The 26023-nt window shown below is 38.6% G+C and overlaps 1 protein-coding gene and 1 long non-coding RNA gene across 5 annotated transcripts in view; both read left to right on the forward strand.

Annotated features, from left to right (window-relative positions):
• The window catches only part of LOC135214478 (phosphatidylinositol 4-phosphate 3-kinase C2 domain-containing subunit beta-like), a 184644-nt gene extending 175251 nt beyond the window's left edge, over positions 1–9393 (forward strand). For all 4 annotated transcript variants that reach the window (XM_064248826.1, XM_064248827.1, XM_064248829.1 and 1 more), the window contains exons 25-29: positions 3037–3128; positions 3554–3754; positions 8050–8252; positions 8476–8729; positions 8977–9393. In XM_064248826.1, coding sequence (XP_064104896.1) covers positions 3037–3128; positions 3554–3754; positions 8050–8252; positions 8476–8729; positions 8977–9186 — 960 coding nt within the window. In that variant the 3' untranslated portion in view covers positions 9187–9393. The remainder of the gene's footprint in view (positions 1–3036; positions 3129–3553; positions 3755–8049; positions 8253–8475; positions 8730–8976) is intronic.
• Positions 9394–9398: 5 nt separating this feature from the next.
• The window catches only part of LOC135214479 (uncharacterized), a 392113-nt gene continuing 375488 nt past the window's right edge, over positions 9399–26023 (forward strand). Inside the window, exon 1 of the long non-coding RNA XR_010314352.1 lies at positions 9399–9992. This is a non-coding gene — a long non-coding RNA (uncharacterized LOC135214479). The remainder of the gene's footprint in view (positions 9993–26023) is intronic.

The raw sequence follows: 26023 nt of genomic DNA on the forward strand, positions 1-26023 counted from the left end.
GATATTTATATCCATCCGCGAGCTCGCCTGGCGCCAACTCCAGACTGGTGCCAGCTAAACAGTGTTTAAAATTCTTCAGTATCAGAGGATATAGTGACTGGCATGGTATAGCAGGAGGAAGCATGGGATTTTCTCCTATGATCTCTTCATCTTCTAGCTAGGTATAGTTTTTAGGAGACAGGAGGTACTAAGTACTTCGAGCACCCACCACTGTTCAGTGGATGGGTTGTGGTGTTATTTCAGTGCAGGTGGGAATGTTTCTGGTGGTTTTTATGTTGGTACTGCACCTAGGGCAAGGTTACCTTTTAAAGTTTTGCTAGCTATTGGACCTCCTCTTAGCTGTATAACTTCCCCTGATGCTTTGGTAGCCATCAGAGCACTCCTTCACTAAAAAGCTCCTACTTAAGTAGAGGCAACCTTTGGCTTTACCGCCACGCCACAACAGGTTAAGGGGGCCGGCCGGCTAATGCCCTTTTTTAAGGACAGGACTTTGATATTCATACCACTTAATAAGGTGACTTGGGACATCTCCAAACCGCATATGATTTTCGCCTCTGACCTTCGGTTTTGTGACGCCAGGGCGATTTATCCCGAAAATAACCATTTTTCAAATTCTATCTCCTCCCTTGATATTTAATATTAAGACCTGGGATTACTACCATATATAGACCTGATGTAGACCTCCAATCGAATGGAGAGTTTTTTTTCTAAAAGTCATTTTTTTGCTAGATATGAATTTTTCAATATGGTCAAAAAATAAACCCTATAAATCTGGAGAAAAAAATTTATAGAAAAAATACGAAACAAAAATTGGAAAAAAGGTCTCTATTTGATTGTTCTATAATGTCTTTCTGAGTTATATACCAAATTCCAATGTTATAGCTTTAAAACTAAGTGAGAAGATAGATTTTGAAGGTCAATAAGTATAGTTTTGAGATACGGGCGTTCAAAGTTTTCCTTCGTATTTCTATAAAGACAATATTAATAAATAATGATTATTATGAATGTATATTTGTTTTTTGTGTATTAATAAACCAAAACTATTTTATTTATCATAATTTAATCATAAATGATGATCCCTTTGCTCATATATCGCAGCCTGGGGCACTGCTTGAGGCAAGATGGGGCACTCCTTCCTACGCAATTCTCTCTCTCCCCTTCACTAACTCTGCTTATTACAGCGAATTTTCTTCTTCTGTGTGTTAGCGAGATGTTTTCCTTGTATTTTCCTCTTTGGCATGATGAAATTCTTGCTCGAAACAAAGATAAACAAACGTAATTGCAAGAGAATGTCAAGAGGTGAAACTCGAAGGCGTACACTTTTTTTACAAAGACAATTTAATAAATCATGATTATTATGAATTTCATATTCCATTTTGGGTATTAAAAAATCAAAACTTTGTTATTTATCATAAATGAAGATCTCTTTGCTCAAAGATCGTAGCCTTAGGCACAGTGTGACGTGTGCTGTCAAGCAAGACGGGGGCGTTACTAAGCAACCCTCCCCTCTCTCTTCACTAACTACGCATATATTATGATATTCTGTAATAATACCTGAGCGATTTTTCTTCGTCTGTATGTTAGCGAGATGTTTCCCTTGTCTTTTCCTCATTGGCATGATGAAATTCTTGCCGAAACATACATAAACATACTTGAAAGCAGGCGAATGTCAGACGTGAAATGGAACGTGTTGACTACTTAACGTCTGTGATCGCACTAAGTCAGGACTGGAGTGGACTTGGTAGCTTGAGGCTTTGAGCCTGAAGTCTCCTTCTCGACTCGGGGAATGTGTACAGATGCCATTTCTCCCAATTTCTTTGACAATAATTATCAAAATTTACAATAATAGAAGAAATATTGCATTTTCTTGTACGGATCAATGTTTTAGGCTTATTGAGTTACAGTAACTAATTACCCTGTAACTACGAAAGTAAGAGGAATTTTGATGAAATATTTCGTATACGTATTCTCAATTGCCATATGAAGCTCCATGAATTTTTTTATGACTTTCCATTTTTCGCCCTATACCTCCATATATAGAAGTTCCGGCCGGCCCCCTTAAGGTGATCGACAACCAGGTGCAGTTTTATACTGCAGGCTCTCTTAACTGATAAGGAATGGCAAGCATTGTATTCAGTGCTAGCAACTTTTCAATTTCAAATTTGTTACTTGAATTAATGTTTTGGAGTAGAATACTATGTCTGTGTATCCCACCTCCTGTCATTGTGGGATTCAGCTATGTAATTACTTGGCAAGTTACTCTTATAATAATGATATTTTTATAATAAAATAGTTTCATATACAATGGTCCCCCCGTATTCGTGGGGAATGCATACCAGACCCCCCGTGAATAGTTAAAACCTGCAAATAGTTGGAACCCCTATAAAAATGCTTAAAACCTCCTATTTTGTTAGTTAAAACTCAAGAAAAACCCACTAAAAATGTTTATACCTGGTTATTTTAATAGTTTATCACAAAGTGCATTTTATGGTGAAATTGATAAAAAAAAACCAGGAATTTGTGGATATTTCTCATAGAAAAATACCGGAACAGGCGAATTTTCCACAAATAATGACGGAAATGTTCCCGAGATAAATCCGTGAATGTGTGAATCCTTGAATCCAGAAAACGTGAATATGGGGGGTCCACTTTATACTTACCAAGTAATTACAGAATCAGAGGTTACCTTCCTCCCCTCTGATGGGCACAAGGCATGAAACGAATGTGGATTGTCTTGTAGGTCGTTCCAATATTCTGTTGGTGGGACGGGCCGTCACCTACACAATCTAGTACATATATTGAAGTGCTTCCCGCAAAAATTTGAATCTAAGATACCGTTCAAGTGGAAACTATAACTAGTATGTAATTACTTGGTAAGTATATATAAAATTTTACTTTATTTTATAAAAATTTAATTTTTTGGTTTTTACTATTTTCTCTGCAACATTAAAGCTGTTTCTTCTAATAATTAGAACTGTACTGCAGTTTTTTTTTATTTATTTATTTGGTCGTTAAGGATTTTATTCTATCATTCAGGTCAACTTCTTCATACACAATTTAGCACAGCTCAGATTTTCTGGGGACCACAATGATGATCTGCTCTTGTCCTTCATCCCTCGTACTTACACGTAAGTGTCCTGGTAGATGTGTGTATTCAAAGTACACATGTTTGTAGTTACATGCACAGTTTAGATATTGTCATTTAGGGCCTAGGTAGCTTGTTATATTGAGTCAAATCAGATTAGGGTAAACGTATATAGGTGATAGCACTGTTGGTTAAATATGTTCCATGAATTTTGGGTAACCTATTGTAATACTGTAGTTAATATTATTATCTGCATAGAATTGATTTTTGGACGATTTAAAGTATATTTAATTTATATTCTGTGATTTTACCTAAACTTTTAGTGTAAGTGTATTCAAAGACTTTCTCTTTATTATTTTAGTAATGATAGTAAGAAATTTTTCATGAATGTGTGGTATATGTTTATTAATAATTCTCGAGTATTAGACTACATTGTTTAATGTATATTATTGGGATTCCCTCATTTAGTGAAGCTCAAGATGGAAAAATATCACTTGTGAGGCTGTACAGCTATCAGAAGAGATACAACCCCAACAAGTATTATGTTTACATTTTGCAAGTTGAGAGGGAAGGGCAGCGAGAGCCATCGTACCTGTTCCGATCATACCGCGAATTTTCTGAATTTCACCAGAAGCTCTGTCTGGTCTTTCCTTTGGCAAGAATTCACAGGTAAGGAAAATTTTGCAATGTGAAGCATATATCAGAGGGATTCCTGCTCCTAATGCTTGTAAATTTTAGGTGTTAGCCAGAAACATGTACTATGTAGTATGTGTGTTTGGATTTGTTTTTTGAGATGTTAATTGTAACATTCTGTTTTATATTTAGTTGTTGCTGTCATAATTTGCTGAATACAGTGTTCCCCCCATATTTGCGGGGGATGTGTACCAGATCCCCCGCGATTAGTTGGAACCCATTTAAAAATGCCTATTTTGTTAGTTACAACTCAAGAAAAACCCCACTAAAAATGTTTATACCTGTTTTTTTAATAGTTTTATCACAAAAAGTAAATTTTATGACAAAATTGATAAAAAAAACCACAGGAATTTGAGTTTATTTCCATTAGAAAAATACTGCAAATATGCGAGTTTCCCACTAATAATGGGTAGATATGGTCCACAGAGAAATCTGCGAATGTGTGAGTCCGGGAATGCTGAGAACGCAAATAAGGGGCCTCCTCTGTTATTTATTTTCTCTTTTTCTTTCATATAGCCATTACAGTCAACCCCCGTTTTCATGGACTCCGGATTTGCGGATTCAAGTATTCAAGGGTTCCTCTACGGGCCTTTTTGTGGTATTTTTCTATGAGAAATATCTACAAATTACTGTATTTTCCTAACAATTTCATCATAAAATGCACTTTTTGTGATATATAAACCAGATATAACCATTTTATTGGGTTTTTCTTGAGGTTTAACTAACAAAATAGGCAGTTTTAAGCATTTTATTGGGGTTCTTAATACAGGCAGCCCCTGGTTAACGGTAGGGGTTCCATTCCTGGGGGCCTGACGCTAAGCGAAATTTGCTTCTAACCAAAATTCAAAAGTCTACGGGCGTCACGATCCCCCTTACGGTGCCGTAGCTTTGTTGACTATGCCTTAGACAGTATCACGGCCAGATATTTTGCCCTAATATGTATTAACACTTTAATGAAAACGTGGAATTTCATTTGCATAATCTGCCTGGTAGTTCTACACATTTTTAATGTCAGATTTAATGAGAGAGAGAGAGAGAGAGAGAGAGAGAGAGAGAGAGAGAGAGAGAGAGAGAGAGAGAGGAAGAGAGGAGGAGGAGACGGGATGAGAGGAGAAGAGAGAGATTGAGAGAGAAGGAGAGAGAGAGAGAGAGAGAGGAGAACCTTCCCAACCTAAATCTTGTTCGGGTTGCCTCAGGTCCCTCACTGTGAGGCACTACCAGAGAATTGCTAATGCATTTTCTGGTATATTTTGCATCTTCCAATCTTGGATGGTCTTGGATGCAGCTTAGATATTTGTCAAGCTTATTCTTGAACACATCTACGCTCGCTCCTGATATATTCGTCAGATGAGCTGGCAACGCATTGAATAGACGCTGCATTGTCGATGCTGGTGCTTAGTGGATTAATTTCCTGTGTGCTTTCCTTAGTTTTGCTGGTATAGTTTTGGGCACTATTAATCTACCTCTGCTTGCTCTTTCTGATATTTTTAGCTCCATGATGTTTTTGGCAATTCCTTCTATCTGTTTTCATGCCTGTATTATCATGTAGCGTTCTCTTCTCCTTTCTAGACTATATAATTTTAATAATTGTAGTCTCCCAGTAGTCAAGATCCCTAACTTCTTCTATTCTAACTGTAAAGGACCTTTGTACACTCTCTATTTGTGCAATATTCTTTTGGTAGTGTGGGTACCATATCATTGTAATATTCAAGTGGACTATGTACGTACGTTTTATAAAGCATAATCGTGTGTTCAGCTTTTCTTGTTTTGAAGTGCCGTAACAGCATTCCCACTTTTGCTTTGCCAATAGAATTGCTATTTGATCATTGCATAACATGTTCCTATTCAACATCACACCAAGGTCTTTAACTGCTTCCTTAGTGATTGTCTCGTTATTAGGTCCCCTATATGCGTACTATATCTTTCCTTCTTTATCTCCATAATTTATTGATTCAAATTTATCAGTTAAATACCATCCTATTTACCTCTGCCGATTCATATACTTTGTCAGGTCTCTTTGTAGCGAGTTCCTATCTTCATCAAAAGTAATTTCTCTGCTTATTCTTGTGTCATCGGTGAAACTACTCACTACAGAGAACTTAACATTACTATCTATGTCTGCAGTCATACCAAACAGCAATGCAGCAACCACCTTACCTTGTGGCACACCTGATATTACCTAAGCTTCATCCGATTTCTCATAGTTTGCAATAACTATTTGTTTTCTGTTGTGTAAAAATTCTTTTATCAATCTTCCTACTTTGTCCACTATATTATGTTTTCTAATTTTCTTTGCTAATATATTATGGTCTACCTTGTCAAAAGCTTTTGAAAAGTCTAGATAAACCACATCTGTTTCTTTTCCATTTATCATATTTTTATATGTTCTCGTTAATCTCCCTTCATAGATGGCCTATTTCTATTCTTCATTTATTCATCTGTTTTGCATATGAGTACAATAGTTTGGGTTTCTGCTTGATATTTAATGGGGTTTTTTCTTCCACGTCCCATTTTTCATTTTCTTTTGATTGTATAATCTTTAGTTCTGGATTTTCTAACTTTCTTTTTAGTTCCATCACTTTCCATGCCTTCTTTTCTTTTGCAAGACCTTTTTTCCACTTTCTGATTTTCTGGAACATGATCCTTCTGTCTCTTGGTATGCATGACTCATGTTTACTTTTCTTCTTTGGTATAATTTATCCACTATTTTCTTTAATATTTTATATAATATATCCGTATTTCCCTGTATATCATCACTTATGAATATGTTATCCCAATCTTTGTTTAATTCTTCATTTATTTCTGACCATTTTATATTCCTACTATAGAAATTTTATTTTCCATATCCTTACCACTTTTTCATCTCTTGCTTATCTCTGTTTTCACTTGCTTTGGAATGGACTGTTAATTCTATAACATTATGGACGTGATTCTGTTTGCATTTTTCCTTTTTATCATTGGAATACGAACTTTATGTTATTTATCTTTTATCGATGTGAAACCAACAGTACAATGTGTTCTTTCAAGCACAGTAGTTTTGATTCAAATGATTTTATCTCAATTTTATCTACGGTTGTGTTTGATGGCATACGTTTACTGGAGTTTTATCCTTGTTGCAGATGAACGATAATGGCGATTAGCAGGCTTGAACAGTTTTCTCAGCTTTGGCTCTATCTAGGTTTAAATTTGACAGTATATTTCCCTATTGATCTTTGATCTATAGCGAATAAAGTTATTACATTAAGATATCTTAGTCCTATTCTACATAACATCATTTATAACTACGGTAATAGTGTACTGTAGTATGATGATTGACATACAAGCCAAACGGATGTTGTTATCCAATTCGCTTGTACTTAAAAAAACTTGTTTCCCGTTTGGTTGTTCATGGCTGTACACGTTTACGCAACGAGTATAACATTAAAACCATATTTTCATCATTCTGTTTTGCTGTTTTTGAACTTATGTAACTAGAAGATGGGATAAAGTTAGGCTATTGTAATTTGGTCTCTCATAAAATCAGATTATCGTAAGACGAATTATCATAACTTGAACACTACAGCTACCTGTACACTGTATAAAACCTAAAATCTTTACATACTCTAGACACCCAAAGAATTAAAGCTAGGCTATTTTTCACTTTACAGTATTTATAATGCTATAATGTACTGTACATTGCTCCTGTACAGTAAATTCTACTTTACTATACTCCATACAAGGGCGCTGTTAATTGGTCTAGTATTCCGAAAGAAGGTGTGCGGTGGTTGTAGACTTAAAAATCGCTTAGCGTCTGTGGCCAGGAACGCAACCCTGCTGCTAACCGAGGGCCGCCTGTAAGGGAAGTAAAGGATAACTTTTTAAAAGAGCAGAGGAAGAGATGTATATTCGTTATGTTTGCATTTTATAAGGCCGTCTCAGAACCTAGCCTAAGAAACCGATAACCAGACAACGGTGCTATAAACACTACGGAATGTAAAACCCAGCTATGAATATATTTAACAAGTGCTGTAAAACTGAAACATAGCTAACAGATGACAACGGTAACCGCTGGCTTCCTGTATTTGCAGATTCTAGCTGTTCACGAGGGGTTCTGGTATCCATCCCCTGCGAATGCGGGGGACCACTGTATATTGTGTAGAAGCCTTTTGGCTTACTCTCTATAATAGGTTGCTTTTTATAAGTAGTACTGTTAGTACATGTTGTCACTGGGCAAGCTTAAGTAACCTAGAGCTGTTTAATGTAGCGAATAAAAAAATTTAAATCTATTCCAGCCTTCCAAAAGGCGTGCAGATTGGTCGTTCCGAAGTAAAGGCTGTTGCGGAGAAACGAAAATATGAAATAGAGCTTTTCTTAGCCACGCTGTTTGACTTGGCACCAGAGATATCTCATTCAGAATTGGTGTACACTTTCTTTCATCCATTACTAAGGGACCAAGAGGATACTGACATTCACATAAGAAAGCTCAAAAACAAAGGTTAGTTATGAATTTATTTGTGGCTAATAGTGTTCTGTATGAGGAAGCAATTTTGTTCAACTCACTGGTGACATGAAGTTTAAAATTATTGAAGTTAACAGTACACTGAAATATAAACGTATATCTTCCTGTTTTCATGTGTAGTTTGTTTTTAACATTGCTCTGAATGAAGATTTTGGAGTGAGGACTAAAAAGGTGTTCACTCTGGTCCTTTTCTCCTCAGATACACGCATGTCTGTCACGCCTCCAATGCTCACAGCACCTGGACAAGTTCAGGGACAAGTAAAGGTTAGCTTTCAGTATTTAAGAGGGCAGTTGCAGATCATGGTGCACCATGCAAGGAATCTCTCTCTAATCAGTAACAATCAGGAGCCTTCTCCATACGTCAAGTTATACCTGTTGCCAGACCCCCACAAGAAAACTAAAAGGAAAACGAAAGTAGTCAAGAAAACTTGTCATCCGACATTTATGGAACCTGTAAGTATCTGTTGTTTGATGTATCTCTCTCTCTCTCTCTCTCTCTCTCTCTCTCTCTCTCTCTCTCTCTCTCTCTCTCTCTCTCTCTCTCTCTCTCTCTCTCTCTGTGCTACTGTATAATTTTAGCACTGCTACCTTGTGAAACCACTTTCCTTAGTAGATAGTTAAATATGTAGTATTTTCTTAAAAGTTAGCATTTATAGTATTTCTAAACTTAAATGGACATCCCAAATTCTTTTATTTTCAGATTACATACCGCATGTCTCAGGATATAGTGAAACAGCGTGTCCTCGAAATTAGCGTATGGAGTGAGGATAAATTTAGTGAAAACATGTACCTAGGCAGTTCGTATCTTCGACTCTGCAATTTAGAATTGAAGGAAGAGCACTCTGAATGGCTGAGCTTAGAACATCAGCGAAACACTGCTTTAGGTCATACAATCCAGCACAGTGCCTAATAGAAACACACTATGGTTAGGACCAGTCAGTTTCACGGTATTCTTATTTGCTTAAATGATTATATGTTATAAATTATATTTTATTATATACTATTTGATAATGGCATTTATACCTAATAATTTGTAATTGTTAAAATAGCAAATTGTATTGACAATGTACGATATTGTTTTTAAAGCTTAAAGAATATAATGGGTTTTATCTATAAAGTATTTTTATTCCTATTTTCAATATAAAGTTAGTAGTATATAGTTGTATAGGTAAGTTGCTTAAGTTCATACTTTGGTTATTCACTACTGTGGACTTTTAACATATAAAGCCTTTACTTTACACCCGTTTAGTTTAAGACTGATGAACATTTTCCCCATAGAAAGTTTTTATTTAAAATAAATAGAAAGACATAGAAAAAACTGACTTTCAGAAAAGGCACAGAAATATTTGTGAATGGTGCCCAAAAAATACTACCTGTATATACTGTGCAAGTGTTCCTACACTTGGTCAGTATGTATGTTGTATTTCAAAGACTTTCTGACTATACTCTTGGTTTGATTTGTGTGTGTTATCCCAAGAGAAGTATCCCTGTGTATTTTAAAAGTCCACCTAATCTATTTTTTGCTAATCTATGGTTGGAATTTTATAGAAATAGTTTTATTCTCTCATTTGCTAGATGCTGATTGTTAGTGTAAGAGTTGATGGGGAAATTGGATGTTCCACTTGGTTATGATTAATTGGTTAATGCTGACAATAATTAACAAGAAGATCAGAAGTTCGATGGCTGGTGCTCTTTAGCAGATGCCCTGTACACAAGGTAACAAGTGTTTTTGAGTGTCTGTAGCAGTAGTGTCAGAGGTAGTAGTGTAGTCCACCAGTTTTGTAGTGGTTTATTGAAAATGCAAAACCACTGAAAATGTTTACAGGTCAAGTGACATACTTTGCATATGATAGAGCTGCCATTTGGCTGTCAAAATATTTTGACTGCTTAAATAAGAGCAGCGGATGAAAGAAATTGTGGCAGATTCCCAGTTGACAATAGCCTTGTTTCAAGATTACCAATCAGTTGATTGTATGTATTTGTCATGCAGTATTAGGATATAGTTTCGTGATGTTACTCTGTTTCCATTGGCCTTGGGGAAGTAGAAAATCTCGGTTGAAGTCTTGATTTGATCAGGTACAAGTGTACCTGAATGGTACTGTAAGTTGAATTGCTTAGTAATTAAGAATTAGGTAAAGGAATAAAGGAAACTAGTAATAGAAATAATTAAACATTTGATAAAACTCAAGAATAAAGAACTGGCAGTAGAATAGTAGTCCAGTCTAGTCACCTAAATTATGGTAGTAACATTCTACAAAAAGTTTATATATTGATTAGTTATATAAATAATACATAGTAAAACCGTAAAAAATGAAAAGAAAAGGAGCAGAATTAATATTATTCATTTTAGAAATTACAGTGTCACAGTAAGTGATACATAGGAATATGCAAAGATATCCTAAACATCATGAATGTAAAAAGACCTAGACATTGGACCTTTCCAACTACTGAACTCTCCTTCCATGTCAGGTCCAGTCTATTATTTTTGTTAGCTTTTCACTGTTAGAAGATGTAGTAGGAAAAGTAAGGACTGTGATGGGCTGCGGTATCTAATGCATTAACATACAATGTAACTCTTCTATCATAATGTCTGCATTTAGTACCCAAATGGGCACAAGTGTTAAGACCAGGCACTGTGATTGTATATTATCCTTGCACCTATTACCAGGCATTGCAAGATATGATTTGTCTCGGGTAGAGAAAGTCAAAAGACTTAGGAAAAAAATTAAATCAACAACCTAGGAAAAAAATTAAATCAACAACCTAAGTCTATACCTGCTTGCATTCAAGGGTTTATTTTGGACTACTTTACTTATTTTGCTGATCATTTACTGTGATTTTTGTAAGAAAAGTGTAATATTATTCTTGCTCCTTTCATCCATCTTTATTCTTTTTCTGTAATACATATGTCCACTTTGTTTAAATGCTGCATACTTGCAGTCACTTTGAAATATAGCTTTGGTTTGTAGACTATCAGTTTTTGACCTTGTTGAATGGATAGATTGTCACTGTCTTGAATATTAGGAACATGCACAGTAATTAGTGTAAAAGGCATAAAGTATTAATATAATTAGTCTTTAGATATATTTTGTTTGTGGTCATTAGGTTTTATGTTAGTAGACCTCTGGGACAAAAAGTAGGGTTGCAGTAATGTTTTGTGTGAGAGAAACAGTAGTGTTGCAATAATGAAATGATGTTTGTATTTTTAGGAATCCATGTTTTTCGGCACTGGTTTTTTCCTCGTTAGGTTTAAGACCACTCCTTGAAAAGTTATTAAAAAAAATTACTGTAAATCCAGCAAATGCAGTATCTGGTTATAATAGATGCTTATAATAGACTGAAAACCATTTGTTAGACTGTGGCACCTCTCGCAGAGTAGTGCTGTTTAGAAGTGGAATGGCTTCGACATAAATATAATTTTTGTGTCGAAGCCATGTGATGATTGAAAGGACTCTGAAGTCGCATGAAGCCGTTGGTCCCGTAGCTGAATAACCACTGGTTCCATGCAATGTAAAAGCACCATACAAACAAACAAACGAGAGGACTCTTGAACCCCTGGAATTTGTTTCCTAGGTATAAACCTAAATCTCTATAAAAATCCTCCTGTCTTCAAGAATGTGAATTGTTTTGTTTTCGCTAAAATTTAGTTTACTGAAAAATGGGAATGAGGTATCATGGATGGGACAGGGGTAAAATATATGTATGAAATTGATAGTAGTTGTGGTGAGATCGTTAACCACCCTAAAATGTTGGGACCTTGGTTATTAACATTACTGTAATCTTTGATATCAGAAGGGAAGGCCTATCTCTTAAGGTGCATTCACACGGTCAAACAACGTCAGACGGACAAACATTGTTACCAATTAACAATTGCTTACCAGAGTTTGCCTTGTGAGCAGAGTAAGAACAGTGATATACAACTTCAACTGGTACCACAGTTTGTTGCCAGATCTACTTCCCTCGTTTCAACGCTTTTGACGTCATCCTGCTTTGCCTTTGATATGGCAACAATGTTTGTCCGTCGGGCATTGTTCGACCGTGTGAACGCACCTTTACATGCATTCGGGTGAGGAAACTCTTGGCATTTTATCCAGAGGGACTTTGAAGTTAGTTACAGTGGGGATGACTGTATTCCTGTAATAGTCTTGTTCCTATCAAGCAGGTTAACTTACACTTGAGCCATCCTGATCATACTGGTGTCAAAATTGAAGGAATGAATTTAATGAGGGGTTGATAATAACTTTTTAAAGTTTTCAGATATTATTTCCCTTTTCTATAATCTTTTTGTGAATGTTTCCAAATATTTTAGTACCTTTGGACCCAATAACAATCATCCAACCAAGTTGTTGATAACCTGGCAGTAGTATGGAAATTGATTCAAGCTCCCATCTCAACCAAAATGTACATAAACTCATAAAAGCCATTAGTCCTAATCATTGTCATAAACTTGTTCAATTTTTGTTTTAAGTAGGTTGAAACATTGAGAGTTCCATCTAGTCTAGTTCTTGATCTTCCCTTTCCGGGGTTTTCTTTCAGATCTGTAGCTTGCTACTTTCATATTTTCCACTCTTCTAACGAAAATGTTCTTCATCCCGTATAATTGGATGTCCAAACCATCTCGGTTGTTATCAGTCTTTTAATGGTACCTCTTGGTATCACATCTTTCAATCACTTCCTGTGCACATTAAAAGACAGTAATTTTTAAAACTAAGTACAGGTATTTTTCTACTTACGATGGGGTTAGGTTCCAAAACCTCGTTGTTTGTTGGAAAAATTGTATCTCGAATGTGTCTAGCCTACACTAGGGTAATCAGTACCATCTTTACATATAGGGTAGCCTAGCCTACACTACACAGTCCGTATATACTGTATACATATACCGTATAGTAACGATTAATTTCAGCTATTTCTCTCTGTTCAATGGGTATTGGCTTATGATCATTCAGTACAAAGAGAACTTGAATAACATTAACAAGAGTCAGCCTAGTGTATACTAAGGTATATCATATACATAAGAATAAAGTAGCCTAGCCTAAAGTATACTCTATACTACATATATGGTATGGTATATAAGCCAATTCTGGTGGTTCAGTGCATTCTGACTATCAGTAGAGAAAAAAGAAAAAAATTGGACACTAAATGAGAATCAGATTCAGTCCGACATTGGTATAACTGAGCAATATCAGGCAGCTGGTGGCTGGGTATAGTTATAAAATAAAAACGTAACCTCTTTTCCACGAGTCCTTTAAAAAGTTATACATTACCTCACTGTATCCAATAATATTGTATGTATTCTCATATTATTGCATTATAGAATACTAACATAGCGGTCAGTGCTTTGGTTTGGAAATCAGCTGATGGCGAATAAGAGGTTATTTCTCCGTATTTAACTCAATTCTGGGCGAATTTTCTTGCCTCTAGTTACATAAAAGAATATCTATATACTTCACTTTTATGGGACAAGGTAATTTCTCGCCATACAACGTGTTTTAAGGTGAAATATGACTTTAATACGTCTCGTTGTGAACTAAATTCACTTTTCATGAACAGATTGTGTTGGGGGAATGTTCAGTGTATAAAAAAGTATGCGATTCCGTTTGCTATTTTCACTTGATTTCATCGTAATACGAACTTTGTTTATCTTGTTGCCGATGCACAACAATAGTCATTAGCAGTTTGAACAATGTTCTCAGCTTCAGCTGCAACTTTTAAGTTAAACAGTATACTTCCTTGCCGATCTTTGATCTACAGCGAATAAAGTTATTACATAAAAATGTATCGGTCCTATTTGACATAACATCATTTATAACATAACTACGGTAGTTGTTTCCTATTGAATAATGGTGGAAATACAAGCCAAATGGATGTTGTTGTTATCCAAGTCGGTTGTACTTAATATTTTCATCATTCTCTTTTGCTCTTTTTGAGCTTATTTAACTAGAAGATGGGATAAAGTTAAGCTATTATAATTGGGTCTCTCTCGCTCCCTGATTGTACGCTGCTGCCTGCACCTGTTGAGAGTGCAGTTTTTAAATATTTTCAAAATATTGTTGTATCTGTATTAATTGCTAACTCCATCGTAAAATTGGATTATCATAAGACGAATTATTGTAACTTGAACACTACCTGTATAGCATAAAATGAAATTAAGACACTCAACTTGATCTACTCTATTTTTGGTAGGCCACCCATATACATAACCATAATTTTCAAACATCTAACTCACCTGGTAGTTATATATATAGCTTACGTCCCTGACGTCACGGCAGAATTTCAAAACTCGCGGCAATCGCCGATTGGGTAGTCAGGTGCACCACCTGTGCGCCCTCTACCAGGTACGTAGCACCATACCAACTATTCCTCAGATCTTCCCTGCCGCCGCTACGGTGACATCGTTGGAACTTCGCTCGTTATAGCCCGTGTCTTTTGCAGTATTATTTGGTGAAGTACACTTTGGCTTTGGCTTTCGCTTGATTGGATTTTGATTTCGTTTCGATATTGTTGGTTTGACCTTTGCTTGTTTTTGATCTCTCTTTTTGATTTCTCATCATGTCTGATTCTGCTTCAAGTTTGAGAATGTGTGTGAAAGGTTGCAAGACTAGACTTGCTAAATCCTCTTTAGATCCTCATTCTATTTGTAGTAAATGCAGAGGAAAAGTTTGTGAGATAGGTGATAGATGTGATGAATGTGTGGGCTTGCCTGAGACTGAATGGATTGAATATTACCGCTATGTGCGTAAATTAGAGAAGGATAGGATAAGGAGAGCGAAGAAGACCTTGTCTCGCTCCTCCATAGACAGTCAAGGAATAGATAGTTCTCTATCCCTCGATAATCCTATTGATCCTCCTCCTGTTGTATCATTACCAAATCCAGTTTCAGAAACAGGTAAAAGTCCATCATTACAGGACATGATGACGGCCATTCAAGCCCTTGGTCAACGGGTAGAATCCCTGGCACAAGACAGGGATAAATTATGGTCTAATATGAGAGATATTAAAGTGAATAGTGAAATTAGTGCAAGTGCAGTGGAGGGTGCGGCCGCTCGGACTTGTCGTGCTCCTAGTCCTAGACCTCTTCCAAGCTCACCAACCCCTGTGAGAAGGAAAGTCGACCGACGAAGGGAGGCGAGAGGTTTTAGCTCCCGAGCGGTCGTCCCCTCGAGCGTACCTGTAGACGATCCCCAGGACGCTCACCCTCGCTATAGGAAAGGCGAGGTTAAAGTGTTTTCTTCGTCTTCTGACGACGCAGTACCCAGACGGGGCTGGCGTCAGACTTCTAAATCCAGACCCATTAAAAGGAAATCCCAGGACGCCGAGCGTCTTGATACTGGACGCCAGGACGATATACGTCAAGAGCGTCCAGGATGGTATCATTGGAGCAGCCCCGAGCGCTTCCCTTCAGGTTCCGATATTTGCTCTCCTATCAAATTAAGACGTAAGACGTCGCACAGGCGACCATCGTCTTTGGTAGGAGGCAAGGAAATATTGGAAAGGGGGAAACCTTCGGTGCAAACTGCAACTCCGGATCGTTTCTCTTTCGATTCCGATGCTTGCTCTCCTGCCAAATCAAGACGCATGATGTCGCACAAGCGGCCGTCGTCTTTGGCAGGAAGTAAGGAAGGATCGGACGAAGGGAGACTTTCGGTGCGTGCTACAACTCCTGTTCGCTTCCCTTTCGTCTCCGATGTTTGCTCTCCTACCAATATAAGACGTAAGATACCGCACAGGCGGCCGTCGTCTTTGGTAGGAGTAAAGGAAGCATCGGACGATTGGATGCCTTCAGTGCATGCTCCTGCTCCTCCTTCGGATTGGCGTTCTTCAGGCCTTTCATCTCAAGACGAACAGAATGAAGAGAGAGAGATTGACTTTGCAACTTCTCTAGTCTGTTCCCAGCAGCAAGAAGCTCCACAGTTTTCCGTACTGCAAGATTTTAAGCAGAAACTCTCCTCTCTTATGCAGTCATATCAACCTGCTACTCTTACTGTTAAACGCCAGGACGAAAAACGTTTTAAAGCACGACGACAGGACGAAAAAAGTCTTGAAACAAGACGCCAGGATGAAAAACATCTTGAAGCAAGACAGCAGGACGATAAGCGTCTTGAAGGAAGACGCCAGGACGAAAGAAGTCTTGAAGGAAGACACCAGGACGAAAAACGTCTTGAAGCAAGACGCCAGGACGAAAAACGTCTTGAAGCAAGACGCAAGGACGAAAAACGTCTTGAAGCAAGACGCCAGGACGAAAACGTCTTGAAGCAAGACGCCAGGACGAAAATCGTCATGAGACAGGATGCCAGGACACCAGGCATCAAGGTACTGGACGACAAGACTCCAGGCATCAAGAAACTGGACAGCAGGATGCACAAACGCAACATGACATCGCTACATCAGTTGTGTCTCAATCAGAAGAAAGGAATGAAGACATCCCCCATTCTCCTTTTGATCAGATGCAAGTCGTTTCCGAGGAAGAATATCAAACAGATCTACAACCTTCAGCAGATCTTAAAAGGCTTATGAAAGTTTTTGCGGAACTTTTTCCAGAAAGTTTTGTGCCAGCTGCCCCTCGTTCTCCACCTTCAGAGTTCACTTTAGGGAAGGCTTCTAAAGAATCCGACTTTACGAAGATGGTATTATCGCGCTCTTCGAAAAGAGCCTTGAAATTAATGAAGGAATGGATGGACTCTAAGAAAGACCAGGGAAAAACAGCTTTCTCATTTCCTCCGGCCAGATTAGCTTCCAGATCCAGCATCTGGTACGACACTGGAGAAGTCCTAGGTTTGGGAGTTCCAGCTTCTTCCCATGGGGACTTCTCTAGTCTTGTGGACTCTTCTCGTCGGACGGCCATGGGGAAGACGAAAGTGTTTTGGTCTTCCTCTGAAATGGACCACCTCCTCAAAGGGATTTTTAGAGCCTTCGAAGTCTTTAACTTCCTAGACTGGACTCTGGGTTCGTTGGGAAAGAAAATTGAAAACTTGAAGTCTACCAAAACGGAAGAACTCGTTCACCTTATGTCATGCATTGACAAAGCGCTTCGAGACGGGTCGAACGAGCTAGCAGCCCTTTTCTCAGCTGGAATCTTGAAGAAAAGGGCCCAATTTTGTTCTTTTCTTTCGAGTGGAGTAACGCTCACTCAGAGAGCGGAACTGCTTTTCGCTCCCCTTTCGACTCATCTTTTTCCGCATAGTTTGGTAAAAGAAGTATCCTCAGCTCTGACTCAAAAAGCGACACAAGATCTGATGACTAAAGCAGCAAGGAGAGTTGTTCCGTCAAGTTTTGCAGGACAGAAACTTAAAGAAACCACTCCTCTACCACGTAGTTCTCGGCCCTTTCGAGGTAGATCCCTCAGGAGAGGGAATGCAAGACCTATTACAAAAAACTCCAAGAAAAGAGGCTTCAGAGGAGGAAGTAATAAAGTCTGACAAAGTTCTTCTTCAGACAGTGGTAGGAGCCAGACTCAAAAATTTCTGGCAAACATGGGAGAAAAAGGGAGCAGATCCTTGGTCTATTCAGCTTCTCAAAGAAGGATACAAGATCCCTTTCTGGAAAAAACCCCCCTTAGCAGAAAGACCGATCGATCTGTCAGCCAAGTACAGAGAGGAGTCCAAGACTCTAGCGATACAACAAGAGGTTTCTATGCTAATTCAGAAGGAAGCAATAGAAAGAGTTCAGAACCTGGAGTCTCCGGGGTTTTACAATCGATTATTCCTGGTCCCCAAGAACTCGGGCGGATGGAGACCGATTTTTGGACGTGAGTTCCCTGAATTTTTTCGTGAAGAAAACAAAATTCACAATGGAGACAACGAAATCAGTTCTTGCTGCAGTCAGACGAGACGACTGGATGGTTTCGTTGGATCTCCAGGATGCTTATTTTCACGTCCCGATCCACCCAAACTCCAGAAAGTACCTAAGATTTGTTTACAAGACAGAAACATTTCAATTCCGAGCTCTTTGTTTCGGTCTAAATACCGCACCTCAAATTTTCACAAAACTTATGAGCAACGTAGCAGCAATGCTACACAAGAAACGCATCAGAGCCTCATTGTATCTGGACGATTGGCTCCTCAGAGCCCATTCCTACGCCAACTGTCTGGAGAATCTTCAGAAAACAATTCGATTATCAGAAGACCTAGGCCTTCTGATAAACCACCAGAAATCCCAACTGATCCCATCCCAGGAAATCTTGTACTTGGGGATGAGGATTCAGAGTCAGGTTTTTCGGGCTTTTCCGTCCACATTGAGGAACGGAACAAGCTTTAGAGAAAATAAGAAACTTCCTAAAGAAACAGAAGTGCTCTGCGAGGGAATGGATGAGTCTGCTGGGGGACCTTTTCCTCGCTAGAACAGTTTGTCTCCTTGGGAAGACTGAACCTACGCCCTCTGCAGTTTCATCTAAATCAGCATTGGGACAAGAAGAAGACACTAGAGTCAATGTGTATTCCTGTTTCGAACGACATGAAACACTATCTACAGTGGTGGAACGATCCCGTCAAGCTCCAGGAAGGCCTCTCCCTAGAGCAGAGGAACCCAGACCTAGTGTTGTTTTCCGACGCCTCGGACTCGGGCTGGGGAGCAACACTGGGGAAGTTAGAAGTCTCGGGCTTCTGGAACAAGGAGCAAGTAAAGTTCCACATCAATCTGAAAGAATTGACTGCAGTTTTCCTAGCTCTCAAGGAATTAGAGAGCGTAGTCCGGAACAAAGTGGTACAGGTCAACTCCGACAACACAACGGCGTTGGCCTACATCAGCAAACAAGGCGGGACTCACTCAGTCTCTCTATACAGAGCAGCAAGAGAACTGCTCCTCTGGACAAAAGGAAAAAACGTGATTCTGGTAACACGCTTCATTCAGGGAGAAAAGAATGTGAGAGCAGACATCCTGAGCAGAAAACATCAAGTCTTGACAACAGAATGGACTCTCCATCAGGAAGTTTGCAAGAGTCTATGGCGAATCTGGGGGCGCCCTTGCATAGATCTCTTTGCAACAGCGCAGACAAGACGGATGGAGACTTACTGTTCTCCAGTCCCAGACCCCGAAGCAATCCACATAGATGCGTTCCTTCTGAATTGGACACATCTAGACGTGTACGCCTTTCCCCCATTCAAAGTGGTACACAGAGTGTTACAAAAGTTTGTGGCTCACGAAGGAACCAGGATGACTCTAGTGGCACCCTTCTGGCCGACAAGAGAATGGTTCACAGAGGTACTGGAATGGATGGTGGACACCCCAAGAAGCCTTCCGTTAAGAGTAGATCTACTCAAACAGCCCCACTTGGAAAGGTATCACCAAAACCTCCAAGCTCTTCAGCTAACTGCCTTCAGACTATCGAAAAACTCACAAGAGCTAGAGGATTTTCGAGGGAGGCAGCGAGTGCAATTGCAAGAGCAAGGAGGTCTTCAACCATTAAGGTATACCAATCGAAGTGGGAGACTTTTAGAGGATGGTGCAGGAACAACTCTATTTCCTCTTCCAGTACCTCTGTGACTCAGATAGCAGATTTTCTGCTATACCTCAAGAAGAGACGTAACTTTTCTGCTTCTACTATCAAGGGTTATAGGAGCATGCTAGCAGCTGTCTTCAGGCATAGAAACCTTAATCTATCTGATAATAAGGATCTACAAGATCTTCTTAGATCCTTCGAGACAACTAAGGAAAGAATACAATCCTCAACATCTTGGAATTTGGATGTAGTCCTCAAGTTTCTCATGAGTGACAGGTTCGAACCCTTACAGGAAACATCCCTTAAGGACCTCACCATGAAAACTCTCTTCCTGATTAGCCTAGCAACAGCAAAGAGGGTCAGCGAAATCCATGCCTTCAGCAAAACTGTAGGTTTCAGACAGGGCAAAGCCATCTGCTCGCTACAGTTGGGATTCCTAGCCAAAAACGAACGCCCCTCTCAACCCTGGCCCAAGTCATTCGAAATTCCGAACCTCTCGGATCTCACGGGTGAGGAAGTAGAGAGTTCTTTGTCCGGTAAGGTCTCTGAGGCATTACTTGGAGAGAACGAGACAAATACGTGGCACTTCAGAAGGGCTTTGGTGTTCGGTCAAGAAACCCTCTCTGCAAATGTCGAAGAATGCGCTATCCTTTTTTATAAGGCAATTAATTAGGGAAGCGCATTCAGCATGTACTGAAGCAGATATGAAGCTACTTAAAGTTAAGACTCACGAGGTTAGAGCTGTAGCAACCTCGGTAGCATTTAAACAAAATAGATCTCTTCAGAATATCCTGGACGCAACATTCTGGAGGAGCAAGTCAGTTTTTGCGTCGCACTATCTTACGCAAGTGCAAACTTTGTATGAAGACTGCTACACACTGGGTCCGTTTGTAGCAGCTCTTTCAGTAGTGGGAAAAGGGTCTACCCCTTAAAACCCATAATCCAATACTCTTTTTCTTCTCTTGGAACTATTGAAAAGTTATGGTTGTTTGTGGAGACTGGATGCAGTCTTCCACAATCATTGATCTTTAGTCAGGTGATCAACTTGTTCCTTAGTAGTGCCCGGAACAAGAGTATTGTAGGGAGTCTAGTCACATAGAGGTTTGACCGGTTGACAGTCTCCAAGAGGTCTTCAGCCCCCTGGGTGGATCGCTGGACCTCATAAGGAAAGCAGACACAATGAGACAGGATATCATTAAAGTCAGCTTCCTTAACAGGTACGAACCCGTAAGTTTGTTTTTATTAACACTTATGTCAATTCCAACGATGATAGCTGTTTCTGACCCTCCACCAAAGGTGTTAATCAGCTATATATATAACTACCAGGTGAGTTAGATGTTTGAAAATGTTATTTTCATGATAAAATAAATTTTTGAACATACTCACCTGGTAGTTATATATATAGCTTACGTCCCTGACGTCACGGCAGAATTTCAAAACTCGCGGCAATCGCCGATTGGGTAGTCAGGTGCACCACCTGTGCGCCCTCTACCAGGTACGTAGCACCATACCAACTATTCCTCAGATCTTCCATGCCCATAGTTTCTAGAGGGGAGGAGGGTGGGAATTTAATTATATATAACTACCAGGTGAGTATGTTCAAAAATTTATTTTATCATGAAAATAACATTGTTAGTATGTATGGGGACATTACCTTGCCAAAAACAGGCCGAGTCTGGTGATCAGACTATTTTAGTGAGAACCTGGTAATGTCTGGGTCACACACTATATTTTTTGTCCATATCAACGCAATATGATCTTTTTGGGTTATCTACTGATACTCATCAGTAGCTTAGGAACTCTTGAACTGAACTCACATCTTGTAGGCTAGAGGCTATGTGGAGCATGGAACATTCATGAAAACTCCATGTGCTAAAAAATGTAGAACTGATTTTATTGAATTCTATAAATAACACCTGTCTTTGGAAAGTAAAAAAAAAAAAAGTAAAGTGACAAAGGAAAGAGAAATAAAGTCTACATAATTCTACTCAAAAAATTCACTGGAAAGGATGAGTCAGCAACTAGAGATTCAGTTGTAAAACAAAGACATTGCTGTGTCTGTATTGAATGAAATCTTTTTAAAGACCAAGATTATTATAAAATTGGAGCTGATTATTGCAACAGTGTTTGGCTGACTTTGATTTCAGTCTCATCTGAATTAAATAAAAATCATAGCAACTGATAGAAATATCAGTAATAGGGTTTAATACAGTTAATTCAGCTGTAAAAATAGCTGAATTAGCCAAATCACTTGAGATTGTTTCTGTTCTACAAGGTAATAATTTCACCATACACAGATTCTTAGTGCACTCAAGGCCATGATACTATGTAACCCTAAACAAATAATTATTCAATACATTCAGGAATGGCTATACGTATAGGCTTTCTTCCAAATTCAAATTAGTCCATTTTTGCTGGGTTCCTGCCCATGTAGTTATTGCTAGTAACGAACTTGCTGACCGTGAAGCAAGAGATGTCATTTATTAATGATGACATTCTCTTCCACCATATTCCTGCTTCCGACATGAAATGGACTATTTGTTGATATATAAAAAATAAATGGCAAGCACGTTGGTTGTCTCCCCTTCCGACCGACAGTAAAAAGTACAGGAAGATCAGACAAAGTATTGAACATTGGCCATCTGAATTCCAACAGAATTGTAGGGTAGAAACTATATTATGTTGTGGCGGAATCACAAGCTAAAGCAAGTAAGACCTCCCCACATTACGTTATCCACCTCCTGGCTTACACATATCCCCCAGCCACACTTTCCCCCCTTTAAGTTACTTTAATTACTAACAGGACACTTGGTTCAGCAAGGCAAAAAACACAATCTCAAACACATTACTCACCAGGAAACTTGACACAATCAGAGCAAGACCACACAACAACTCAAAACACAACAAACCAACAACACAACAAACACCAATCAGCACCAAGAGTTCACAACAACTCAAATCAAACTCAACAGATCCTCACAAGCTCAACAACCTTCAGACGGACACAAGCACAACAAACTCAGTTACACAACATCAAAACAATAAAAAAACGTATAACGGCAACTCTCTACCTCTGACCAAACTGACTGTCTCAAAAACTGCCAAGTACAGACTGATCATCACAGACTCAGATCACAGACTGCCTGACTGACTGACTCGGCAACCATGCCAGCAAACAACTCTAAGCAATTGCCCAACAAGCAAACCCTCGCTAACTATCCACCCACCACTTCCGTTCTTTCTCTCTCTCCCTCGACAGCTCACTTCCTCTCACTCTTCAGAAAAACATATACACACTTAACACACTACCATACAGCAACACCAAACACAAACACGACACATCAAACACACGAAAATATTCAAACTCGATTATTCCTGACAATTACAAACACCCCGATGACTCTCTCTCTCTCTCTCTCTCTCTCTCTCTCTCTCTCTCTCTCTCTCTCTCTCTCGCAACCTTCGAAGACATCAAATGTAACTACCACATCACTCCATAATGTCGTCTGAGAATTGGCCATACTCAGTTGACCCACTGGTTCCTTTTAGAGGGGGTAACTGCACCAGTCTGTATGCAGTGTGACTCTCCTCTTATTGTGGAACATATTATAATATACATTGCCATAGGTATTCTGCAGCACGGCAGAGACATGGGTTAATGGACAGGATATAGCAGAACTACTTGGTCCGAATATAGCTGTTAATAACGTTGTTGGATTCCTCAGAGACATTAACCTTTTTGATGAAATTTAATATTGACCTGTTGGTACATTGTCAAGTGTAGTATATACACTTGTAGTTGTTTATGTGAGTATGTTTATATTTATGTATGTATGTGTATGGTATGTATGTATAAATTTTTTTATTCTTGCTTGCACACACTAAATGCGAAGCTATAATTTTTATGGAGATATGTTTTTACTATAGTTTTAAAATCACCTTTATTTGTTTAATTTATAAATTCATCACCATAAATATTCATCTCAAACCAAATTCATTATAGCTCTGAATAATCCCTTGGATTCCAGTGCTTGGCTTAAAGCCTAAATCTCATATTCCATTCCAGTAATAGGGCTTGAAAGCTATCTTGCTATTTCTTACAAGAGAAATAGCACTTAAATAAAAGACAGAAACTGGGTATATGAAAGCACTGCTACAAATCAGTCGGAAAGGTATCTGATGATTAAGACTATTTACATACAACCATGGTAAAATGGTGAGCTTGACTATATGTATTGTGTGCATGGGCCAGTATTATTAACTCTTGAGTGAAGAGCAGGTAAATGAAAGCACAATACAGTAGTACCTCAGGATACGAAATTAATCCATTCCGAAGCGGCCTTCGTAACCTGATTTTTTTGTATTTTGAACCACTTTACATTTAAATTGCCTAATTCGTTCCAAGCCCTACAAAAACACCCTAGTAAATTTTATTATAAAGCTAAATTGACCAATAAACAATGAAATACAACAATTTGGACCATTCAATACCTAACTTAAACTACATATATACTACTAATATGTACTACATACCTGTAAATAAAGTGTATTAGTGTACATGGTACAAGAAATACTGTACGTACATATGTAGTAAAATGTGGAACTTTACCTTTCAAGTGAGGCGATCTCCGAAAGTGGCGACAGAGGAGGAGGACAAATGGCAGAAAACATGAACACTTAACTTTACAAAACATTAAAAAATGGCAGAAAACATTAACACTAAACTTTACGAAACACATGAACGAATGGCAGAAAACATTAACACTTCTTGATTATTTCCATCGTTCTCCATAGAAAGCATCCTCTTCTATCCGTGAACTTCAGTAACATTCTTGGGACCCATGGCTAATAATATAAGTAAGTAAGTTCACACACAACACGATAAAGTAACTTACAGTACAACGAAAGCGAAATCACCAACACGAATTTACGCTAACAAACGAAATACGTATATGTGAACGAATGAATTCCAGTGTTTACAATAATGCTGCCGCAAAAAATGGTCAAGGAATGCCTTTACATAGAGGCATGATGCTGACCAATAGGAGAGCAGGATCTTATGCAAGTGACTAGCATCAGGAACCAATGGGAGAGCGGGAGGATGGTGGCGAGTCTACCGAGTTGGCGGCGTGCAAGTTTTAAAATTGTTCTCGGTGGTCCGGGCGAATCTCTGGACTTTATAGTAACACCCTTTCGTAACCTGAATTATTTTCGTATGCAGAGGAAATAAATCTTCATATTTGCTTTCATAACTTGAATTTTTCGCAAGTTGGGACTTTCGTATGTCCAGGTTCCACTGTACACTATTTACAGGTAATCACGGTTAGGTTAGGTATTGAATGGTCCAAATTGTTGTATTTCATTGTTTATTGGTCAATTTAGCTTTATTATAAAATTTACTGTGGTGTTTTTGTAGGGCTTGGAACGAATAAGGCAATTTACATGTAAAACGTAGTTCTAGATACAAAAAAATCAGGTTATGAAGGCCGCTTCGGAATAGATTAATTTTGTAACCTGAGGCACTACTGTATTAGTGAACAGGGTACAAGAAATACTGTACATACATGTATGTACGTATGTAGTAAAATGTGGAACCTTACCTTTCGAGTGAGGAGATGTCCGAAAGTGGCGACAGAGGAGGAGGACAAATGGCAGAAAACATGAACACTTAACTTTACGAAACCCATTAAAAAACGGCAGAAAACATTAACACTAAACTTTACGAAACACATTAACAAATGGCAGAAAACATTAACACTTCTTGATTATCTCTTTCTTCGTCTCCATAGAAAGCATCCTCTTCTTTCTGTGAACTAAAGCAACATTATTGGGACCCAAGGCTAATAACGTAAGTAATTAAGTTCACACACAACACTATAAAGTAACTTACAGTACAACGAAAGCAAAATCACTAACACGAATTAACGTTAACAAATGAAATATATGTGAAAGAACTAATTCCAGTGTTTACGATAACGCTGCCGCCGAAAATGGTCAAGGAATGCCTTTACATAGAGGCATGATAGGACAGATGCTGACCAATAGGAGAGCAGGATCTTACGGCGATGACTAGCATCAGGAACCAAAGGGAGAGGGGGAGGATGGTGGCGAGTCTACTGAGTTGGCGGCGCGCTAGTTTTAAAATTGTTCTTGGTGGCCCGGGCGAATCTCGGACTTGACAGTACACCCTTTCACAACCTGAATTATTTTCGTACACAAAAGCAAAAAAATCTTCGTCTTTGCCTTCGTAACTTGGATTTCTCGTACGTAGGGACTTTCGTATGTAGGGGTATAACTCTAGATTTTAGTGATC

This window comes from Macrobrachium nipponense, chromosome 45, assembly GCF_015104395.2.
Source record: "Macrobrachium nipponense isolate FS-2020 chromosome 45, ASM1510439v2, whole genome shotgun sequence".
Taxonomy (NCBI): Eukaryota; Metazoa; Arthropoda; class Malacostraca; order Decapoda; family Palaemonidae; genus Macrobrachium; species Macrobrachium nipponense.